Consider the following 22,217-nt stretch of genomic DNA (forward strand, 5'->3'; position numbering starts at 1 on the left):
CAGCAGGATTTGTAGGTTAAAGAGGCTCAGCCTATTCTGAGTGGAGACAAGAAGATTTTCAAGGGAGTCTAATAAGAGTACAGGAGAATCGATTTCATCAGGATCCTGATAAATGCCCCAGGTATGGGTGATTGCCAGGGAACATATTCAGTGACTCTAAACAATGGGTCACTGGCACGCCAAGTCCATTTAAAGCACATGCCTCGCAGTGCCTACAAACCTATTCACAGTCGTTCACAGGTCTGAATCAGTGAATCAACGTCATGCTTTGTTTCTCTGCTCCACCGTGATTGCTAAATGATTCCTTAGTATCTGAATATTGATTTAAAAAAGGCCTAGGGAGTTGTGTATTTGTTATTTGTCATGGCTCCATAGAGCATCTGCCTCTATGTCTCAGTTTCTCCATCTGTGACATTGGGGCAATTATAAAATGTACCAAGCTCTGTAAAAAGCATTAAGATTCTTGGCTGGAAAGTGCTATATCAGTGCAAAGTGGTGTTGTGAGCTCACTTCCACGTGGGGGAAGCTACACTTAACTGAAAATTACAGCACAAGAACTGGCTTTTCCTTCATTGTTCTTGAATCAGATACCACTTAGATTGTTTGTAATACAGGCTGTGATGCTGGCAGAAAGGGATTGAAAGGAAAATCGTGCTCATTAAACATACCTTTTAAACAGGACAAACCAAGGGTGCATCTGGCAAATGGAACTTATTAACCTGTATTCTGGTTTTAGTATTTATTTGTATTAGAGTAGCGCCTCGAGGCCCTAACCAGGTAGGGGCCCCATTGTATTAGGTGCTGTACAGACATGTAGTAAAATACAGTGTCTGTCCCAGAGTGCTTACCATGTAAATATCTTAGTTAAAAATCAAATTGATTTGTAAAGGGAAACATCCCTGAGCCCACTTTATTGTCCCCTTGCTTAGAGGAGACATGGGGAAGGTATGCAAAATAATGAATGGTACTGAGAAGTGGAGCTTCACATCATAATCCAATGAGGGGACAGTCAGTGAAATGGAAAGGCAGCAAATTACAAACCGGCGCTGTTTTACGTGATGTGTAATTAGTCTGTGGAACTCACTGCCACAAGATATCAATGCTAAGAGCTTAGCCGGAGTAAAACATGGCCTGGAAATTTATATAGATAACAGGAATATCCAAAGCTACATTAGATAGGTTAAAAAAATTAGAAGCCTTCGTTGTGCAGGGCACAAGCCAAACACTAGCTGACAGGGTTTAGGAAGGTATGTTCCTTATGGACCGGGTATTCCATAGGTACCCAGCATGAGGTTTCTTGTGCTTTCCTTTGAAGAAGCTGGTACTGGCCACTGTTGGAGAAAGGTTCCAGGACAAGATGGACCCCTGCTCTGATCCAGTCTGGCGATTCCTGTGTTCCTATTTATGTCTTCTGTCATCCTAAAGATGTAAGAGCTATTGAGTTTCTCTTGACTTTATGGTCACCCTATGTGTGCATGAAGTGACACTCTTGATGAGTTAAGAGATGCCAATGTTCAGACACTGGCACAGGTATATACATCCAGACACAATGAGTGAAATCTTCATATTTGGGACATGTTGGTACAGTACATGGTCTATTGCCCATTTAAATGGTTGTCCCAATCTAAAGGCAGATGGGGCCTACCCACTGGGCAGGTGCTCATTGTCTGGAGGAGTAAAGGCACAACTGAAGTCTTTGCACTGTCCTGAATTTGTCTTGAGAAGTGATTTGAAGGAGAGGAATGTAGCAGCCTTATGTATCGGTTTAAGAACGATGTGGCACATTTTCTTTCGTCGTGTGTCGTGATAACTGTATTTCTCCATCAGTTTCGCAAACAGTTGTCTGTGGTTCAGTGCTAATCAATCATTCAATCAGTGGGAATCACCTGAAAACCTTTTATATCAAGAAAAATGTTAATACAGGCTTGTAGTTCTATGTTTTATGGGAATGAGAGTGAACACTGCATTTGTTTTGTAGACCCTTACAAAGCCATTAGAATCGAAGTGGCAACTGACCTAGAAACATAGCAGCTGCATTACTGGCTATCACTAAAATAGCCTCTCAGTGACCTAGTTTCTTTTCACACTTTTCAGAGAGTATCTAGTTGCACAGTGAGTGAATCCTCTTTAATAATACAGCAGCAACAAATTAATCAGTGGCTCACTGAGGTCCTACATAGAGTCAACAGAGAAGTGGTGAATCAGGTGGTGTGAACAGGAACAACACTAATGCTTATAACAGTTTGGAAAAGTCTGGGAATAAGGAGAACTTCAAAGATGAGAACTAGTCAATTGTGGGTGAATTTTTTTCAAAAGCATCTAAATGACTCAGGAGCCTAGGTCCCATTTTCAAAATTTCCTAAGTCACTTAGGAGTCATTGAAAATCCATGAGACTTAGGCTGCTACGTGACTTAGGTGCTTTTGAAAAGGAGGCGTATGCCCCTACATGACTTAGACACTTTAAAAAAAAAAAAAAAAAAATGTTACCCTGTGTCTGTGTTTTCCCCCAGGGCACTAGATTGTCCAGATTGTTCCCGCCAGGTAAACATTTAGGAAGGTTGTATATGTTAGAGATGTGAAATCGAAATAAAACCGTGTCTTGGATGGCCTGAATTTCAGCCTTTCTGGTGTATCTGAATGTTCCCTCGTGTTAATTGGGAAAATACTGTTGTCTGGAACAAGTGGTAAGGTGAGGAGTAGGGTAGAATTTCACACAATGAATGTTGAGCCTTCTAGGAGGGGATAGCTTTGGAGGCCTTCCTTGAACTGACCCTGACCTTAATTACAAGCACGTGTGTATTGCCTCCACCCTCTGGCTCTCCAAGCCCTGGCGATAGGCCTCACCTTCTTTTTTGTGTGTGCATAGCTCTTTGCCTTACCTTATCTCTCTTGCTAATAATAGTGTATCAGTCAAATTTCTAAAGGTGAAGCGCTTGAAAAAGAGCTTCCTATGTACACACAATTCACACCCAGTTTTCGGTAAAGGTGGTGCCAAACCTAAACCATCAAGAACTGTCCTGCTAGCACTTATGTCTTAACTGTCTGCTTTTAATTCTGTTCTAGTGCAGTTTATGTGGAGCAACAGTGACATCCATTGGCCTGTTAAACTAGTCAGAAGTACTGTAGAACGACACATACACCCAGGATGTACAGTACTTCAAGGGGAGTATCTCAGAGCCTTCCTTCACTAGCTAATGTACATGCTCTCCAAAATAGGCAGACAATAACACTAGGGCCCAGATCCTGAAAGGTATTTAGTTGCCTAATTCCCATTGAAAGCAGGGAGTTAGGAGCCTGAATACCTTTGGAGGCTCTGAGCTTTAGCAATTATCTAGCTAGTGTTTTACACCCTGATAGCACTTTCCAGACATTAACTCATCATCCTCATTCCTCACAATACCTCTGCAAGCCATAGGTAAGAACTAGTAATCCCATTTTCCATTGAAAATGTTTGGATGGAACATTTTTGTCCAGCTCTCCTCAGATGATGGCGTCAGAGTCAAACACATCTTAAGTAACTTGTCCGCATCGCAAAGGGGAGCCGGCTAGAACTGGGACTAGAACGCAGAAGTCCATAGTCCCATGTTGGGTGCACTGCACATGCTGAATAGCTTCCATGTCCATTTGTAGCACTGCCCCCCTCCCCCGCCCTTAAAAATAAGGGCAACGAGAACTTTACACAACCAACATCACAGCTGAGGTCTATAGCTTCTCAATTCCAACAGGGTAGGAATAGAATTGAGCGTAAAATATCCAGCAGTATCTGTTCACAGTGGTTCAAGCATTCTGTTTTTGTCCTTTTGGTTTCACCTTACGTAGATTTGCACCCTTTGAGTTTTGCTTTTCGATTTGGGATTGACTCAAACCACAACCACCAAATTTCACACTATCTACACTGCACTGGAAGCTACAAATTCAGCCAAAGGCTACTTCAAATTTGGTCCAGACCCAAGAAAGTTGGCCTAGGTTTGGTGCTATTAATGTGGAGCAACACTGACATCCAGATTTGCCAAACGGCTCCCAAATCTTGGAGAATCTGGTTGAAGTTTTGATTTTGCAACATCACGAAGAAGATTTGGTCTGGTTTCAGAATTCATTACAACACATTTGTGGTTGGTTTCAGAGTAACAGCCGTGTTAGTCTGTATTCGCAAAAAGAAAAGGAGTACTTGTGGCACCTTAGAGACTAACCAATTTATTTGAGCATAAGCTTTCGTGAGCTACAGCTCACTTCATCGGATGCATACTGTGGAAAGTGTAGAAGATCTAGCTCAGAATCCTCATCTACATTACTGAGCAGGGGGAGGTGAGGATATGTGCGGCTAAATTCTCCAGGGCTGTGCTGAAACATACATATTTCTCATGATTTCAGAAGAGCCAGCAAAAGAACAGTCAAAGTGAAGCAAAGTGTTATCCTGGATGACTCTCTTCTTTTTTTAAAGAAAAATAATCGTAAAAAGCACCCCCAAAAACCCAATCTTACTTGTATCAATTTCTTATTGAATCATTGTATTCAAAGATTCAAATAACGGGTGAGTTACTGTGTACACAGTAAGAAGAAAAGGAGTACTTGTGGCACCTTAGCGACTAACAAATTTATCTGAGCATCCGATGAAGTGAGCTGTAGCTCACGAAAGTTTATGCTCAAATAAATTGGTTAGTCTCTAAGGTGCCACAAGTACTCCTTTTCTTTTTGCGAATACAGACTAACACGGCTGCTACTCTGAAACCTGTGTACACAGTGAAGATCATCTCTGATTCAGCAGAAAGCCGTTAAAAATAAGCAGCAAGATTAAACTCAAGCTATGACTCACTGAAAATCATACTCTGATTCTTTGTTTGCAAGGCCACCCAGTTGGCCAAGTCAAAGTACTGTAGTGTCTACTTGTGTTTAGTCTAGTTCAGACTTCTGTTATCACTAATTAGAAAGGGCTTTTAGGCCCAAATATCCTTCCAACTTGCTTGGCACCCACAATTTCTGTTACAGTTAATGTGAGGTGCCTGTGCTCAGCAGAGGGCCTCTCATTGACTTCAGAGGGTTTGGATCAGGCCCTAGGTCCTCAGCACTTTTCAAGATCTGGCCCATTTTCATTTAGGCTAAAGAAAGCAACCCCACAGTCTGTAGTTCTGCACTTCCTGGCCATTATTTTGAGTCACTCTTTCAGATTTTATTGCACATTTGCACATAACACATGGAGGGAGGGAGAGGGAGAGAAAGAGGGAGGGAGGGATCAGATAGAAGAGAACTAGATAGATAAGTGGACCATCTCATTGTGGACAGAGCTGCCTTACCCCATAAGCCTTGCAGACAGGAAAATATTTTAATGTCCCCAAAGCATCATGAAATCATTGTCTCACTCAAGAGAAGCCCGGGAGACTGTTTCACTGCAGGGTGTAATTTGATGGAGTATAGATGCTCTTTATGGGTGAGTGCTCAATGGACATCTAGAAGGAAAACTAATGATTGTGCTTTGCCAGAACTGCTTCACCTCCATTCCCCCATGTGCTTCCAAACCTCATTCTCCCCACAATGTCTTCTCCCAGCACATCTGATGTCAGCCCCTAGATTACCTGTCCCCCACCTGCATACTTTTTCCATCAGCTAATTTCATTGGGCTCTCTCAAGGCTTGCCTTTCTCACACTTGCTCAAATCTCCTTGCTTTCAGCTTAAGCTTTCAGATAAGCCCTGTGTCATAGTTTACTGTAGTCCTCTGATGCTCCCTCTGAGATTCTATCTTCTCCCTGTATTACTCCCTGACTTTAGTGCTTTCTCATTCAGCATGCCTCCAGTCTCTGTGATGCTTCCTCAGTTTTCCCCACGCCAGCTGATATGCTCTTGCATGCCTCTCCACAGCAACAGCTGTCTCCAGTTGGCGCTAGTATACTTTTGATACCTTTTCATGCACCAAAAGGGAGTATTTAGTGGTTCTCAGACTCCAGTTTATCACTCTCTAACGTGCATAGTATATTGCTTTCCGGATCAGCCGTCGAGAGTTGTATTGGTTTGCAAGAGTTGATTTTTAATCAGCCCTTCCGAACCACTGGAATTTCCCATGCTGTTTACTCTTTGATGTCCGTTGAGTTCTTTCTCTCATTCCTGTAGTGCTGGGTTTCACTGGGAGTGGCTGTAACTTCTTTGTCTATACTTTGTACATATTTCCCATGACCAGGAATCAGGACAGAGCACTGGATAAAATCCAGCTGGTTATGCTTGAGAGTGTGTAACATAGTTTTAAAAAGAGAATTTTGTTTAAGAGGTATAAAAATAGTTTCCCTCTCACCCTTTCTATTAACAGTGCTGGGTAAGCACTACTGGCACCGTGCTGCTGGGGGCACGCAGGGCAGTGGTCACCGGTGCAACTTTGAATAGGTTGCGATGTGCACCAGCCCTCCCTGCACTGGTCCAGCTTTCTGGCAGGTGTGGGACGCAGGCAGTGTCTTGGTGGGTTATACCACTGCTGCTAAACTCTCTGTCGTTGTACTCGGGGAGCATAAGGATGAAAGGGTTGGAGTGGAAGGTTCCATGTGCCCTTGTTTTCCACTTTTGCATCAATGGGGGGTGGGGGGGAAGCGAGGGTAGCCACAGTCTAGCCCCGGGATTAGGGTTGGTCAATTTTTCTGTTGAAACTGTTTTCCAAGAGAACAAGTGTCTGCTCTCCACAGAAAATGTCAATATTTCGCCAAAAAACCAAACATCCAAAAACTGAAAAGTTCAAAATGGGGCCTCCTGGGAGTTTTAACTTGACATCAGTGTGCTGAAAAATTCATTCAAGGATGCTGTAGCAAGGAACTAATGGGAAGTTTTCTTTCATGGTGCTGGAAGTAGAACCAGACTTTGAGCTTTTCTATCCTCTGCGGACATTGTTCTGCCTGTTTGTCCAGGAATTAATTACATCCGGCACTGATGGCTGTTATTGTATATTAGATGAATCTTCCAATATTAAGCTTTAAAAATACTTCATTTGGTTCACATGACTACAACATGGCGTACAGTGAACGCAATAGACTCCACCACCTGTGCGCTGTTTGCTACCCTGGCTCTTTAGAAACCATAAAATCAATAGTAAAGTCCCCTTTGTCCCTACACACCCTGCATTGATTCATTCATAACCCTTTTTTGTCATCCTCCAAATATGGACTGAACCTGGGAGGCACAGGAGCCTTTGCCAATCAGGGCTGTGGGATTCTTTACCAGACCATTTTCACATAGCCAGTGTGATCGATTGTTTTGGAAGCATTGTGGGAATTCATCTGCCCGATGCCCTGCTCCCGTCTGGCCTGGCTTGTGCTCCCACCTGGAGCTGACACTGGGGGTTACTTCCAGAGCTAACGGGGTTCAGCATAGCTATGGCTCCACTACAGTTTCAAAGTAAACAGAAAGCATTCCTGTTCTCTCAGGTTTATGACCAGTTGTGGTTTCAGGTTTGGCTTGTTTCATTGAGCGCCTTGGCAACACTTCAATCCATAACTAGAACTCTGTGACACTTCCGGCTATTGGCATAATCTCCGAAATGCTCAAGAGGTGAAAAGGGGTTTAAGTCATACAACTCCCATCCTAGTCAGAGGCAGGGCTTTGTGATCTAAGCAGCCTGTCTGGAATACTTAGACCCAGAGCCCTCTCTCTGCACCACAGCACAGGTCATTGGCTTCCATTCTGAGATGACTGTGAGTGAAAGCTCCTACCACCTTGACGGCTGTTCGGCAGCGCCGGTGTGAGTGTTATGGTCTCAGGCCAGTCGCCAGAGGAGAAGCGTCACAAACACTACCACTGCTGTTGGTACTGTCAGCTCCCACTAGAGCTCCCAATTTTCTAGGGACAGTCCTGATTTCTGGGTCTTTTTCTTATATAGGCTCCTATTGCCCCCCACCCGCTTCCCGATTTTTCACATTTGCTGTCTGGTCACCCTAGCTCCCACGTTGGCCACGTCAGCAAAGACATGGCCATTACCTGAATGGGCCATGAGGACTAAACCATGCCTCGAGGGTGGTTTCTTCAGTTCAGAGTTGAAGAACATTGCAGTGGAGCTGCTACTGCCATTGTCTGTGCAACACCTGGCCTCTGTATAACGAGGAGTCCAGTTCAGTCTCCAGCACTGCTAAGTCTGCATCTTTCCCTGGCACTGAATTCAATAAACATGCATTTCACTTTCATTTTCCCCCTCTCTAGCCGTTACAAGGGAACAAAGGTTGCTCCAATGCTGAAGTCAGACAACCTGATGCTCACACTTTCACAGCGTTAAGGCTGGGGATGGTCAGGAGACTGAGGAGCCCGACTGATTGGCCAAGCAGAAGGGCTGAAACAAAGAGTTAAACTTGCAGGAAGGGCAATGAGGATGGCTGGGCTAAATTCAGTTGTCTGTGACGCCAGTGTAAATCTGGTAGAACTCCGCTGAAATCGGAGCAACTCCAGAGGCCCAGGGAGAAGAAGGATGGTTTTGTGGATTCAGTTCTTGGGTCTGCCAAAGATTGTGTGTAACCCTGAGCAAGTCCTTCCACGGCACTTCACCAATCCTCCGTTCGCCCTCAGGAAAACAGAAAGAGCAGTAGTCCTTTCGTCTGCCTTGTCTATTTACATGGTAAGGACCATGGGGCAGGGACTGTCTCTTAATATGTCTGTGTATGACGCTTAGCACAACGGGCCCCCATCTTGCCTGGGGGCTTTGAACACTACTGTGGTACAGATAATAACAGCGTCTGATCTGAAAGTCCCTAAATCTGCATTCTACAGCACTGCACTAGCAAAAACACCTGTATTTAAAACAGAGGTGATGCTTTAATTCAGAAAGAATATTAACATGGGGCTTGGTCATTAGCTTCCATGCAGGGGAGTAATGGGATCTCATGCATCCCCCCTTATTCCTTTGCATGGGCTACCCGCATACCCAGTTGGGGGTGGGGGGGGGGCAAGAAATGCAGCTGCCCTGGGGCTACCACCCTCTAAAGTGGTGGGTGGGGAGTGAGGTTGTCCCAGGAGCAGCCTCTCAGAGCTCATGGTAACACCATGCTCTAGCCCCCAGTGATCTGTTTGTATGTTTTCAGCAAACAATGCTTTATTACCGTACAAGTGAAAAGAAGGAACGTAAAATTCCAAAAAAGAACATCTTGTGAAGGTGCTGTTCTCAGATCTCCTCTGATAAGGACAGTTCCAAGTGTTGGAGAAGTTTCCTGCTCTGTGATTTATTTAACTTCTTAGAGAAAAGCCACCTTCATCTCTCTTTTTTTTTTTTTTTTTTCTTCCCAACACAGGTTTTAATTTGGTGAGAAAATATCTTTCCCATAAGGAAGCTATTCTGCCTCATTAACTTCTATAAAAAGCATCCCCCCCAAGCTCGAAATGCTAAAAGAAGCATAAATTAAGGCAAAGTTTGTTGTTTGCTGCTTTAATCAACAAACAACCTTTTTAAAAAGGACCCACAAAAGATTCTCTAAATTAAATTTATTAGTGAGTGCAAAAGACTCGGCCTCCCAACGGCAAACCCCTCTGCCCAGGAGGTTTGGAGGGGGTCGGGTTTCCAGAGTGGCTGGTTTTGTTTATAGTGTCTTACTGTCTAGGCAAGTTGTTGTGGTTCCATGCATCTCTGTCAAACTTTTGTGTTGCAGCTGAACTGCAGTGACTTGGGACAGAGTCTGTTAATTAGGACTTCAAAAGCCTCCTCCCTTTTCTTTGGTGTATAAATGTCCTTTTTTTTTTTTTTTAATCTGCTTGTCAGCGGTTCAGAAGGAGAGAGCAGCTTTACAAAGCAGGAGAAATCTGCCAGTCTGTGCTTCCTTCTTTATGCCTCTCCTGGCTGCCAGGAAAGACTTAAATGCAGGTCTTGCTTTTTAATTCTCCATTATGTGTTTACAGAACACCTTCCCCTGTCTCCTCTCAGAATTTCTATTATCTGTATTCCAGTGGTAACAAGGAATGGAGCCATTGTCCAGTGAAACTGAACAATGATGGATCATATCCTGCTACGTTGTAGGGAGTTTTCTTGTCTTTGGTTTAACGATAAGCCTCCTGGCTCAGTATGGTGACCCTGAGACTCGCAATGCAGGGGGAAGACCAATAGAAATCGGTTTTGTGTACTGGGAAAAATACCTTTATCCAGAAGAGTGTCTGTCGCCTTACATTTATGTGAGCATCTCTTTTTCTACCTTACAGGAATTAATTTGTAGTAGAGATGAGCCAAGGGCGGAAGCATTTATCTGAACTTCCCCAAGCTTTGGAGGATTGGCTAAAAAGGCTGGTTCTGAACCGCTCCTGGGTAAGGTTTGAGTTTTGCAAAACCAAAAGTTTACTGGGGAAGTCTTGCAAAACCTAAACCACCCACTAGTGTTGCCCATCTCTGATTGATATCCCTGGCTCTGACCCCTTTCCCCCGTGGCTCTCACTCCTCATGGTCTGTGGGTGAGTTATAGTTGCAAATAACCCCTCAAAGGAAATCAACCTTCTCAAATGCAGCTTATGTTTTATTTCAGAAACTAATTTCCTCCCTTCCATCCCACTCCTGCCCTTCCTGCTCTGGCAAACGTGACACGGGCCTCGCATTTTGCCCCAGCTGCCAGAATCCCTGCATGGGCTGCTCCAGATTTACTGAAGCCTGGCATCTACATTGACAAGGAAGCCAGTAACATAAATTACAGACTCAAGACATTGAGTCTTTCGGGGCATTTGACATTGTCCTTTTTACTTCATATCAAATCTTTTTTTCATTTATGTGAACCAAGAATAGCTCATCTCTCTATGCAGCAGCTTTTTGGTGACAAACAATGGGGAATAAGACTGAAAGACTTACTGACTAGAATACTTTCCACCCCACTCTCCCACTCCCTTTGCTAGTTGGGACTCGTTCCAGCTGATGATTTGTACTCCCTGTGTTTCAGTCCAAGCCTAAGTCTCAGCCTTCTTTAAATAGGAAGAAGGAAAATGTCTGAGTTATCGTACCCTTCTAGTTCATGCTGTTGGTGGAGTCCTGTACTACATGGCAGCCACACACAGGGGAGCCTGTGCCCATAGTTATAGGAATACCTGGAATCCCCAGTTATTCCAGTGCTAGGACTGTGTAGCATTGTTGTAATATAGCAGTGTCTCAGGGGGACTGGAGCTTTATTAAAACTCCCTCGGATGCTAATTTAGGATCAGTCTGTCAAAATGCTTGTCACTACCTCAACTTTCCCATCATGTCAAATTGTCCGTCTGTCTATTTAGTGCTTGTGAGTTTGAGCCAACCCATCACATTGGATTCACATAATCTTTTATGTTTATTTCCCTTTTTTAACGGTGATTAGAAAAAAACACAAATTAAAAACTCTGTCACAGGAGTGTAAGGGAGTTTTTATTATTCACTCATTTGTATCATCTCTTGTTTAAATATACAGGCAAGTGTGTGTTTGTACAAACACCCATACGTCTGTATCTTGGTGCGTTCGTTGTTAATGAAGATGGGAAGGTGCCGCTCAGATCCGTCTGTATTAGTGGTCACATATTAAAATCAACAGAGTGTTTTATATTTTGACACTGCTCATTTTCCTCCCTTACGAGACCGAACCAGATCTTCAGCAGGGACCTGATCCAAAGAAATAGAGTTTCTATTCATGTGAATTTCTATTCATAGTTCTTTGGAACTATACTGCAGCTGAGGGTCTGTTCACTGTTCTTATTGCTTGTTAGTAACACTCCAGAGAAAGCCATTAATGATTAGTTTTCATTTAGCAAAATATAGCGATCGCACATCATGTATGATAAACACATCCTGTTGCTACTACATTGGATGTACTGGAGATCCCAGTCCTGCTCCCCTAAAATCGGTGCCAGAGGAAGAGGATTGGGCCCATACCTAGCAACTCCTGACTTGGCAGCTCATGCAAGTAAATGTACAACTACAGTACTCTTTGTAAGCTGGTCTCTGGCTGCTTCACAAAAACCAGAACCATGTGAGTGTCATCTTAGGAGTCATAATTGCCCTGCTTTTTGTCAGTGAAAGCATGAGTCACTGTTTACTCATGTATGTCTATTTTTAATAGGTGTTATTTGTGGACTTGAGCGGCTGCAGCTCACACATGTTTCTGAGCGTTCAGGCTGTATTAGCAAATTTATTAAGGAGAGTGGGAGGCAGTTATTTTAGAATGCATGAAATGAATCTCTCCTGTGTGACTGATTCCCTCCGCCTCTGCTCCCCGAGGGCAGGTGACGTAGTGGGCTCACACTGATTTCCATTCTGTAGCAGAGAACCTCTCATCATCCTACTACGACGCCAACACCAGCCTAGGAGAATTTGTATTTGGCCCGCGGACTTGCTCTGAATGCTGGAAGACAAGGAAAATAGCAATTCTCTCCCAGTCAGTCTCAGAACACTGACTTCCTGAAGACCGAGTCTCTGAAGGGGTGCCGCCGTATGCGTGCTCTCTTTGCACACCAAGGCGCTCCAGAGGAATATTACTTCTAAGGAGCAAAAGGTTTCTCAGAGCTTCCCTGGGATGGTGTAACTCTGCATGGCTCCCAACGTGAGGCTGTGCATTGCTGGTGCCATGGGGTCCTTCAGTATCTCTGTTGAATCTGTGCTGGTGCCCATCACTGCAGCATCTGAGCACTGTATGAAATGCAAAAATGTTTTGTCAGTGTACCCAACTCTGTCTACCACAAGCAGCAGAGCAATTCACTCCTACCATTAGCCACACCTGCATAGGGCTGAAACAGGAACCCTCCCAACTGTGTCGCAGAAGAGCAGAGAACGCCTGGTCCAACTATGCACCTTGCCCTGAGGTCTGAAAGCACTTACACCTGAGCACTGATAGACTGTCTGTGAAGGGGGTGGGGGGGTGGGAGGGAAGTTTCCCAGTTCAGCCTTTGGGATGGAGTGACCACAAGAATGCCTCACAGATCCCAGATCTTGATGGGAGGTCAGAAGAGGCAGCCTCTCGGTGAGCCCTTTGCTCAGTATACGTATACCAGAATCTCCAGGTCACTAGTACGGCATTTAGACGACTTCTTGTTTTCACCTACAGTTTAGAAAGGGAAGAGGGCAATGTGAACTCTTGGAGCCTAATTCTGCTCTCGTGCCAATTTTAAACTCATGTAATTTCACTGACTGACTCCGATAGAGTTGCTCCTTCTTTACAGCAGTGTATGTAAGAGTGGGCCTCTAAAATGTGTACTCGTACGTTGTGCAGAGTGCAGTACAGTTCTTGGGAAGTGAGAGTGGCTTTGTAAACTGAACAGCTCTGTTTATCTCCAGCTTAGCCTGCAGTGCAGGCATCCAAACTACTGATCCCGCAGGCTGCCCTGCCAAAGAGTTTGACCCTAATCTGAAGGGATTTTTCTTTCTTTCGAGTAAAAAGTGTGATTTAGTCTCCATGCTAGCACCATAGGACCACGAACCATTCCTAAGAGCAAAATTATGTCTGGTGATTTGTTTTCTGGACAGGGTGTAATTCTAGGACTGAGCAAACGCAAAAGACTTCTTTTGTGATTTAGGGCTGACAGGAAATTGGATTTAAAAAATAGACTTAAAAGCCAGTTTTTATGTACATTGGGCCTGATCCAGCAGCCCTTCTCATGTGAGTAATCCTTATCTAGCAGAGTAGTCCCCTTGATAACAAGGCCATGTTACAAGTCACATTGTTTAATGTGAATGCAGCTACTCTGCTGAGTGAGCATTACTCATGTGAGTAAGGCTTGCAGCATTGTGCCTTCAATAATGACACTTTGCACTTCTCTGGTAGACCTGATCTCTCCTCATGTGGTTCTGCCGCAGTGATAGCCAATTTCAGTGCTTAAACTAACAGCCACCTGGTTGGAACAGGAGGGAGCTGGAATTGCGGCAATTTCTGGACCCCACTTCTCTCCACTGGATTTGACAAAGCTCAAAATTGTTGACTTGCAAGAGCACACTTTATGCTTTCCTTACTCTCCCAAGCCTTTTGGCAAGAGGGCAGTCAGATGAGGGGTGTTATTACTTGGCTGGGAGGTTTGCGTTGTGTGGGATGGGTGTGATTTTGGATGGGCTAGTCACTATCTCTGGGATGTCTACCCACTCCTTTGTATTTAAACAATTTGCATGATCCTCTAGAGCAGTGCTTCTCAACCTATCTGTTGTGGGGGACTGGCAATTTTTTTTCCAATGTGCGCGCAGACTGGCAGCCGATGGCTCGTGGACCAGCTCCGGTCCACGGACCACCACTTTGAGTAGCACTGCTCTAGAGCTTCAGGATAGGAGCTATTAGAGGAATTTGAAGAAGTAAACAAAATATCACCTGCTATCTTAGGGCTCATCTACACGGTCTGTACAGAGTGTGAACGTACAGCGTGGCAGCCTGCCACACACTAATTGGCCGTGTGGACCCCACTACCGCACACTGAAAATTCTGTAGTGCCCTGCTTCAAGCAGTACACAACAGGCTCGTGTGCTGTACATTCACACCCTGGCTTGCTGAGTGCCAGCAGACCGTGCAGACAAGCCTTTAGAGACCACTCTGGGAACCAGGGATTGCTGGGACATAAGACAACCCCAGTCATGTCCCTTTCTCCAACCATGTCCCCATCACTGGTGGTTGTGGGGGGGCAGGGGGAGCAGGTTCTGTGCTTCCCAAGCTTTCCCTGACTATGGGGTTGAATTCTTCAGTGGTTGGCTTAGGGGAAGTTTTGCACCTCTGGAGCAGTGTTAATCAGCCCCTATCCAGAGGATAATCTGTCATTACTGCAGAATTTTGTGTGATCATTATAGGAGACTGTAGCATTTCTTTTTATAAGGGCATCTCAGAATCTATGCATAGTTTTGCATTGACAATGCAACTGGAATATTCAGGGAGGAGGCAGGTCCCACCATGAAATACCTGGCTCCTACTAAATATCAGAAATGGGAATGAAAACAAAGGAAGATCCTTGCTATTTCCAGGTTATAAATTTAAACTACACCAAACTTCCCCGGCATGCCTGATGGAATAGGACACATTCCTGAAGCTCAACCCCAGTCCGGGGAGAGCTGTGCCGGCCTGCAAACGAGACACAAATGAGCTGCCAGGAGAAGGCTTCTGCTCTTGAATAAACACATCTATGAAACAGTAAATAAACTACGTTGCTTTAGATGAATGCGAGAGTGTGGCCAGTTTGTCGTAAATGTGAATTTAGGTCATGCTTGAGGTTCAGGAGTGCAAGATGCCGACAGGGAGTGACTCCATTAATAATGAGTTTTTTCAAAGGGTAGGTAAATCCGTCTCTATAATATTTCACTCAGACAGCTTGTAATTTGACTTGGAACACTTCTGAGAAACGCACCAGAAAGCCAGAAGAGTCTATCTCCAGTTTCCCCAGTTTCTCTTTTGATGTTAGGTCAAGGCACATTTTCAAAGGCAATGAAAACACCCCCAGCGCTGAGGAAAATTCATTGTAAAGTACTAATTATTGAGGTTTGTTAAGGGAGATCATATGTCTTCTTCTGGTGCACTAAATAGGATTAAAGCATCCTCAGAATCAAACAGCAGACATAAAACACTACCAAAAAAAACCCCCAAAAAACCCAAGTTAGCTGAATCTGCCCCATGGTTCTTCGCAGAATATATAATTTGAGACCGGTATCATCAAAGTCACCTTTCATAATGTCACTGGTGGAAAACTATTGATCACAACACCATATCCTTTCCTTTGTTTGTAGGTAGGTCTTGTGTTTTCAAATGTGCTGAGCTTCTATTTAGGCACGAGAATAAGGACCAGATTTTTCAACAGCTCCGCACCCCCATGCTCCTCAGGCGAAAGGTGCCCATTCCTGAGGGCCGTAAATGGGAGCTGAACTCTTTTTTTAAATGTGGCCCCGAGTATGACTGCTGAGCCGTTGGCAATCCTGCCCCACGAACAGGAGCTGCTCCACCCCCCATCTCTGGTGTGAAACGTAGCAGCTGTTTCACAGTGCAGAGCAGGGCTCTGCAGCAGTTCAGGGCATAAAGTGAAGACTATCTTCTCCAGCTGAAATTAGAGGGGAATTTCAGCGACTGTAAAGTGATTTCCCAAATTGGAATTTGGCCTGGACACCACCCACAATCCAAAGATCTCAAAGGACTTCAGACGTTAACAAAACACATTTCACTATATGAGGTATATGCTTCTCTGTAACTAAAGGCAAGCCTCCACTACAAAATTAAGTTGCCTAAGTTATGTCAACATACAGCCACCACAGTAATTAAATTGCTTTTGCACTTCCGTGCTATGCTCCTTGTGTCAGCCGTGCACGTCCTCACCAGGAGTGCTTGCACCAATTTAACTGTCAGTGTGGGGCATTGTGGGACAGTTTCTGAAAGGCAGCAGCAGTCGATGTAAATCACGCAGTGTCTACACAGATGCTGCGTTGCCCTAACTACATCGATCTAAGCGCTATACCTCTCACGGAGGAGGAGTTATTAAGTCAGGGTAGTGGGCAACTTACATGGGCGGGAGCAACATTTTAGTATAGACGCTTACAGAGTTAGGTTGACAGAAGCTATTTTACGTCAACCTAACTGTAGTGTAGACCAGGGCGTAGTAACTGCTAATACCAAACTGGGGCACTGCTTAATACTGATGCAGAGAGCCAGATACTAACACCCTTCCTCATGCTGAGTAGCACATTACTCCCAAATTGGTCCCAGGGACTTCAAAAGGAATAACATACTATTCAATAATTTATTTGAACATAAGCTTTCGTGAGCTACAGCTCACTTCATCCGATGAAGTGAGCTGTAGTTCACGAAAGCTTATGCTCAGATAAATTGGTTAGTCTCTAAGGTGCCACAAGTGCTCCTTTTCTTTTTGCGAATACAGACTAACACGGCTGTTACTCTGAATACTATTCAATGTGAGCAAGGGTAGCACAATCTAACCCAGAGGGACTACGGCCACCTCTTCGGAACTTGTATGGAGAAGTTCAGTGAGTGTTATGGATTCTTAGCTGTTCTCAGGTGAGGCCTTTAATCACCAATTCCTACAGCCCCTAGTCCTTGAGTGGTGGGGTCTCCTATCCAAGTATTGACATGACCCAGCCTCGCTTGTCCTGTAAGTACTGACATGATCATTGCTCAAGGCACTCAGGCTGCAAGCTCTGATGCAGACTTCCTCTATCAGAATGTGTGCTTGTTATAATCACTGCTAATTAATTCCCAGCTGGAAAGCCTGTGGCAAGCTGCCTGAAGGTTTGTACCTGGGCTCTCAGAAATGCATAACGCTGAAACAAACCACCGCCAGTTACAGTGAGTCTGAGGTCTTAGAGGGCAAGCTGTGGTTGTTAAATTTTTATCACACGCAAGAACAAATGCCTGTTGCTAAGAAGCTTTTATGATTATACCCCAGGAAGGGACTTTGTTTCACTGCTTGAGAAAAGTTCTGGAAAACTGTTTGCACATCTCGGTTGCATATTTCATATGGTGTAATTACACTGGACCCATGTGTCTCATAATGGAATGAGCATGAACCGGCAAAATACGCTGTAGATTTTATAGTGGAACAGGCCCTATAAAATACAGCCCCTGGCTTGACTGCTGCAAAATCTAGGGAAATTACGTTAATTTGATTGGCTAGCAAAAGTCATGTCAGGCTTTAGCAGAATGAATGTAACATTCAAGGCTCTGTTGAGAAGAAATGGTCCCTTGGCCTCAAGGAAATCAGGACTAAGCTGTCTGCCAGTGGTGGGGGAGTTGGGAAGGATTATACTGAAATCTCCACCCTGCCAGTAGCTCTCTGTGAAAGAATCCCAGACAGATGGCATCCAGTTTGTGAATGCTTGACTGCTTTATACAGTCGCTGAGCAAGGTGTGTCATCTGTGGCATTCTTCCGTGGAGAGCAGGGCCGGATTAATTTGTTGTGGGCCTGGCGCCAAACATATTTGTGGGCCCCTATGGGGCAAGGTGCAGGGGGGCAGGATGGTCAGTCTCCAGAGTGAAGAATGGGCTGGGGACAATGAGGCACAGCGCGGCAGGAGCAGCCCCGCTCTGTGCAGCCCAGCAGAAGGGCACTGTTTATGAACCTGCAGCTGCCAGATGCACACTGGCCTGCCCAGCCCTGTGCTTCCAGCATGCCCCTTCCCCTTGAGGGTGGGCCCACACCACACCGCCCCCCTGCCCAGCGCCCCACCCTTATGCCCAGCCGCCACCCCTCCCAGAAACCTCCCCCTCTGGCCTCCCACCACAACTGCACAGCACCCTACACACCACACCGCTCTCCCAATGCCCCCTGCTCATAGACCTCCCCATTGCCCACCAGCTTCCTCACCGTCCCACCATCACAGCTGCACAGCACCCCATATTCCTGAGAGGATTCTACACCAAAAAATTAAAAATTCTGCGCACAATATTTTAAAATTCTGCAAATTTTGTCAATAAATAAATGTGGAGGCTCCAACATGGCAGTGGGGAGCACAGGCCACTGGTTGCATGAAGGTGGGAGATTACCCTGCAGCCTCCCGCCACCCCACCCTGGGACAGGGACTCGGCAGTGAGGCTGCACCCGACCCTGATACAGTGCAAGGGCCAGGCCTGCCCCAGAAACACCCTGGGGTCCTGCCCCCCTGGGCCAGGCGCACCAGGTGTGGGTGAGCAGGCTCAGCCTGGCAGCAGGATCCAAGTGCAGAGGGACTTAGTGTGGGGGAATCTAGGTGGGCGTAGGAGAGTTCTCTGTGGGGCAGTCTGGGTGCGGGTGGCTCAGGGGGAGATCTGGATGCACAGGGGCTCATTGCGGGGTTCCAAGTGCAGGGGCAATGGGGCTCTGAAGGGGATCCAGGTGAAGGTGTTTGGGGCTCAGCGGGGGGATCTAGGTGCAGGGGAGGTGGGGTTCATTTGGGTGGGGGTCCGGGTGCAGGTGGTGGGGGCTCAGCAGGGGGGATCTAGGGGCAGGGGAGGTGGGGTTCATTTGGGTGGGGGTCCGGGTGCAGGTGGTGGGGGCTCAGCAGGGGGGATCTAGGGGCAGGGGAGGTGGGGTTCATTTGGGTGGGGGTGCAGGTGGTTGGGGCTCAGTAGGGAGGGTGTCTGGGGGCGCTCATCGGGGTGGTACAGATGCAGGGGAGGTGGGGCTTGTCAGGGTGGGGGTTCGATGGGCCTGCTGAACAGGGGAGTCCCAGCTTCTGCCTACGGGATGCCGCATGCTGGGCTCCAAATTCCCCCTTGCCCCTGCTTCCTCCTCCCATGCCCCTTCGCTTCCCCCATCCCATGCCCCTTCCCGACTACTCCATCTCCACCCCAGGCTTGGGGAGCAGGGGGAAACTGCCCCGCAGCATGAGCCGGCAGAGTGGGTCAGGGCCGGGTCGCTCCACTTCCCACTGCCCGGTGAGTGCAGGGCTCTCCCGACCCCTGCTGCAGTCCCCTGGACGTAGCTCAGGGAAAGGGGTGGCATGGGGGTAGAGCTGGGGTGGAGCAGGGGTGGGAAGAAGTGGGGTGGGGGTGAAGCAGGGGCTGGGGCAGCTTTCCTGGCTGGCTGAGCCAGCCAGGGGATAGGGTTAGCCGGGGCCCCTTCTGACTCTGGGCCCGGCGCCATGGTAAACCCGATACTGGTGGAGAGACTCTGCAAGGGTGGAGATTTCAGTCTAATCTTTCCCCACTGTCCCCACCCCTAGCATACTACTTAATCCTCATTCCCATATACCCCAAAACTCACCTTGCACAGCTGAGGAAGCTATTTCTGGATATCAGAATGAATCCCTCTCTGTTCTAGAGAGGTGATGGCATATCCCCTTCAAGGTAGGTATTGGAGCTATTTTGACTTTCCTGGATGGTAATCTGGCCTTTATTAATCAAACTTGATGGGCATGCTCATTCTGTAATATAACTACAGTCAGGCCCATCTAATAAACTGGCATTGTGCCCAGTCAGGTGGTAACGTACCAGTGTTTGCTGGGGACAGGTGTTCGCTGTGAAGAAGCATAGTCTGCAGAACGTGGAAAGTGACATTTCTCCTTGCAAGTTCCCCGTTGTGGCGGACAGTGCCACATTCAGGTCACAGGCTTCATTATTAAAGGTCCTAGCTAACACTTACAGCAGTTATGCCATCACCCGCAGCCTTTCTCCTCTCTCCCATTTTCCCGTCCATCCCAGAGTTGGGAAGGTGGCACATAGATGTGTTTGGTATGTGCATCTTGCTAACTATAGATTTCTCAGGCTGGTAGCATGGAAGTGGTATTTAGAGCAGAAGCTGGCAACCTTGTCTACATGGAAAGTAGCACTGGTTTAATTTAAGGTGTGAATTCAAGCTGATTCTAGCTAAACCAATGCAAAATGCTGTGTAAACACTTTGATTTCAGTTTAGGAATGACTCATTTTAGTTCAGTTTAGGATGATTAGGAATACATTTAAGGTAAACCAAAACATGAAACACTTAAGTCAAAATAAGACTGTCCACACAACCTATTTCACTGGCTTAACTACATGAGTTTAAAAGCCCATTTAAATTAAACCAATGCTACTCTCTTGTGAAGACAAAGCCCTGGGACTCAGGTGGCCTGGGTTCTATCCCCAGCTCTTCCACAGGCTTGCTGTGTGAACTTCGGACAAATCCCGTATCCTCTCAGGGCATAAATTTCCCCGTCTATAAAATGGAGATCAGAGTAATAGCCACTTTTGTAAAGCTCTTAGAGCTCCTTGAATGAAAGTCACTTTATGAGCAAGACCATCCGCTGGTGGAAACTCACCTATATCTCCATGGAGTTACTCATCTCTTGAGGGGAACAACTGTATTTCTATAGGCTCCATCTACTCTTCTGTTTGGAGTCTAAAACGATTTTTTCCCCTTCAGTACTGGATATACCTCCTACTTCCCTACTGGTTTGCAGTCCTCCCGTTTGCTCAGCATCTGTGCGCTGCTAGCAGCTTGCAAAGGTGCGAGAGCTAAGTGGTGTTAAAGGTCTTTGCATGAGGGCTAGACTCGGTATTCACACTCTGGTGCAAAACAGGAAGAACAACAGAGAACACTGACCGGGCCTTTCAGCATGAATCAGCTGCGAGCACAGAAACAGCCCTAAAGGAGGACAGAGGGCAAAAGGGGGGAGACGGGTCACTAAGGGATGAGCGTTAGGGACCAAAAGGATGGGAGTTCAGCTTTTGAACTGACTGGTTTCCTCTTGGGTATCCCCTTGGGCCTGATCTTTCCTCCATTGGGCCTCCTCCCTTTCCGTGGTGGAAATCACTATCTCCGTGGAAGTCAGTGGTGTGGCACTAGTGTGAGTGAGAGGAGAATCAGGCCCACTGACTCCCGCAGAACTACTCCTGATTTACATCAGTGCGAGCGGAGAACCAGGCCCACAGATTGCAGTGGGTGCTGGGCTGCAGAGCTAGGCCCGGTGGGTCTGGTTGTGTTGTTATCACAATACCAGAGAGAATGCACGGAGGAGGAAAATGGTTATTCCCTTTGCTGTAACGTGAGCTTTATAAAAGCAGTGAACTTTTTACCTCCTATTATCAATGCTCCATTTGATCTACTCAGGACTGCAGAGTGGCTACAAACTAGGCAGAGACTTTGTTTTTAATCTAAATCCAGAACGAAGCTGCCTCTCCCAGCTGAGCAAGGAATCGGTGTGTCTCCATCCGCTAGTGGCCCAGCGACAGGAGGAGCAGGGAAGGGGAGGCAGAGCAGAACCTGACCTGGGAATACTAGATCCATTTTCAAACTGGAGGGAGCCTTCTGAGCCATTGAAATGCAAATACAGCCCTGAGCGCCTTGAGCCAATCCGAGCAGGTTTCTTGTGGGATTACCTGAGACTGGGAGGGAAGAAGGAGAGGGTTGGATGATCATTTGGGAGCTGTGAAAAGTGTTGTGCTTTCCTGACCAGCTCTGGATGTGCTGCAGCAAATATATGTGTGAGTTATGCTTTCTGTCAGGGCTGTTTGTCAACTGCATAGTCGGCTTCTCGCATGCTGGCTTGCCTTAAATCCACTGTGGATGCTGGATCACAGCAAATACGACTGCACTGAGGCACTGCTGCTTGACAAACCGTGGAGAGAGGGGCTGCAGAGAGTAGGCTATTGTTGCAGAGTCTCCTGAATTACCCCCCTCTAGAAGCAATGCCTCCCTCTCTCACTGAAGCAGTGGCAGGGCTGCAGCCTCCTCAGGAAGTGGGACGCCAAAAGATTTGAACTTGGGCTTTTGACAGGATTCTGGGGGGCCCATGTGCCCTCCCCTGGGGCTGGACCTGAGGATTTATTTTAGGAATGGTAAGTGCTGGCTCGGGGATAGGGCGTTTGGAGAGATCCGTACAAATTCTGAGAACTTGGAGGGTTATTTTTCTT

General features: G+C 46.3%; 1 protein-coding gene across 3 annotated transcripts in view; it reads left to right on the plus strand.

Moving 5' to 3' along the window:
• The first annotated feature begins 1,352 nt into the window (after nucleotides 1–1,352).
• The window catches only part of SHROOM3 (shroom family member 3), a 102,123-nt gene continuing 81,258 nt past the window's right edge, over nucleotides 1,353–22,217 (plus strand). For 2 of the 3 annotated variants that reach the window (XM_027828808.3, XM_037896723.2), the window contains exon 1: nucleotides 1,355–1,427. In XM_027828808.3, coding sequence (XP_027684609.3) covers nucleotides 1,405–1,427 — 23 coding nt within the window. In that variant the 5' untranslated portion in view covers nucleotides 1,355–1,404. Of the gene's footprint in view, nucleotides 1,428–22,217 lie in introns of all 3 variants that reach the window. The other variant, XM_037896724.2, reaches the window with a different exon arrangement.

Source organism: Chelonia mydas, chromosome 4 (assembly GCF_015237465.2).
Source record: "Chelonia mydas isolate rCheMyd1 chromosome 4, rCheMyd1.pri.v2, whole genome shotgun sequence".
NCBI lineage: Eukaryota > Metazoa > Chordata > Testudines > Cheloniidae > Chelonia > Chelonia mydas.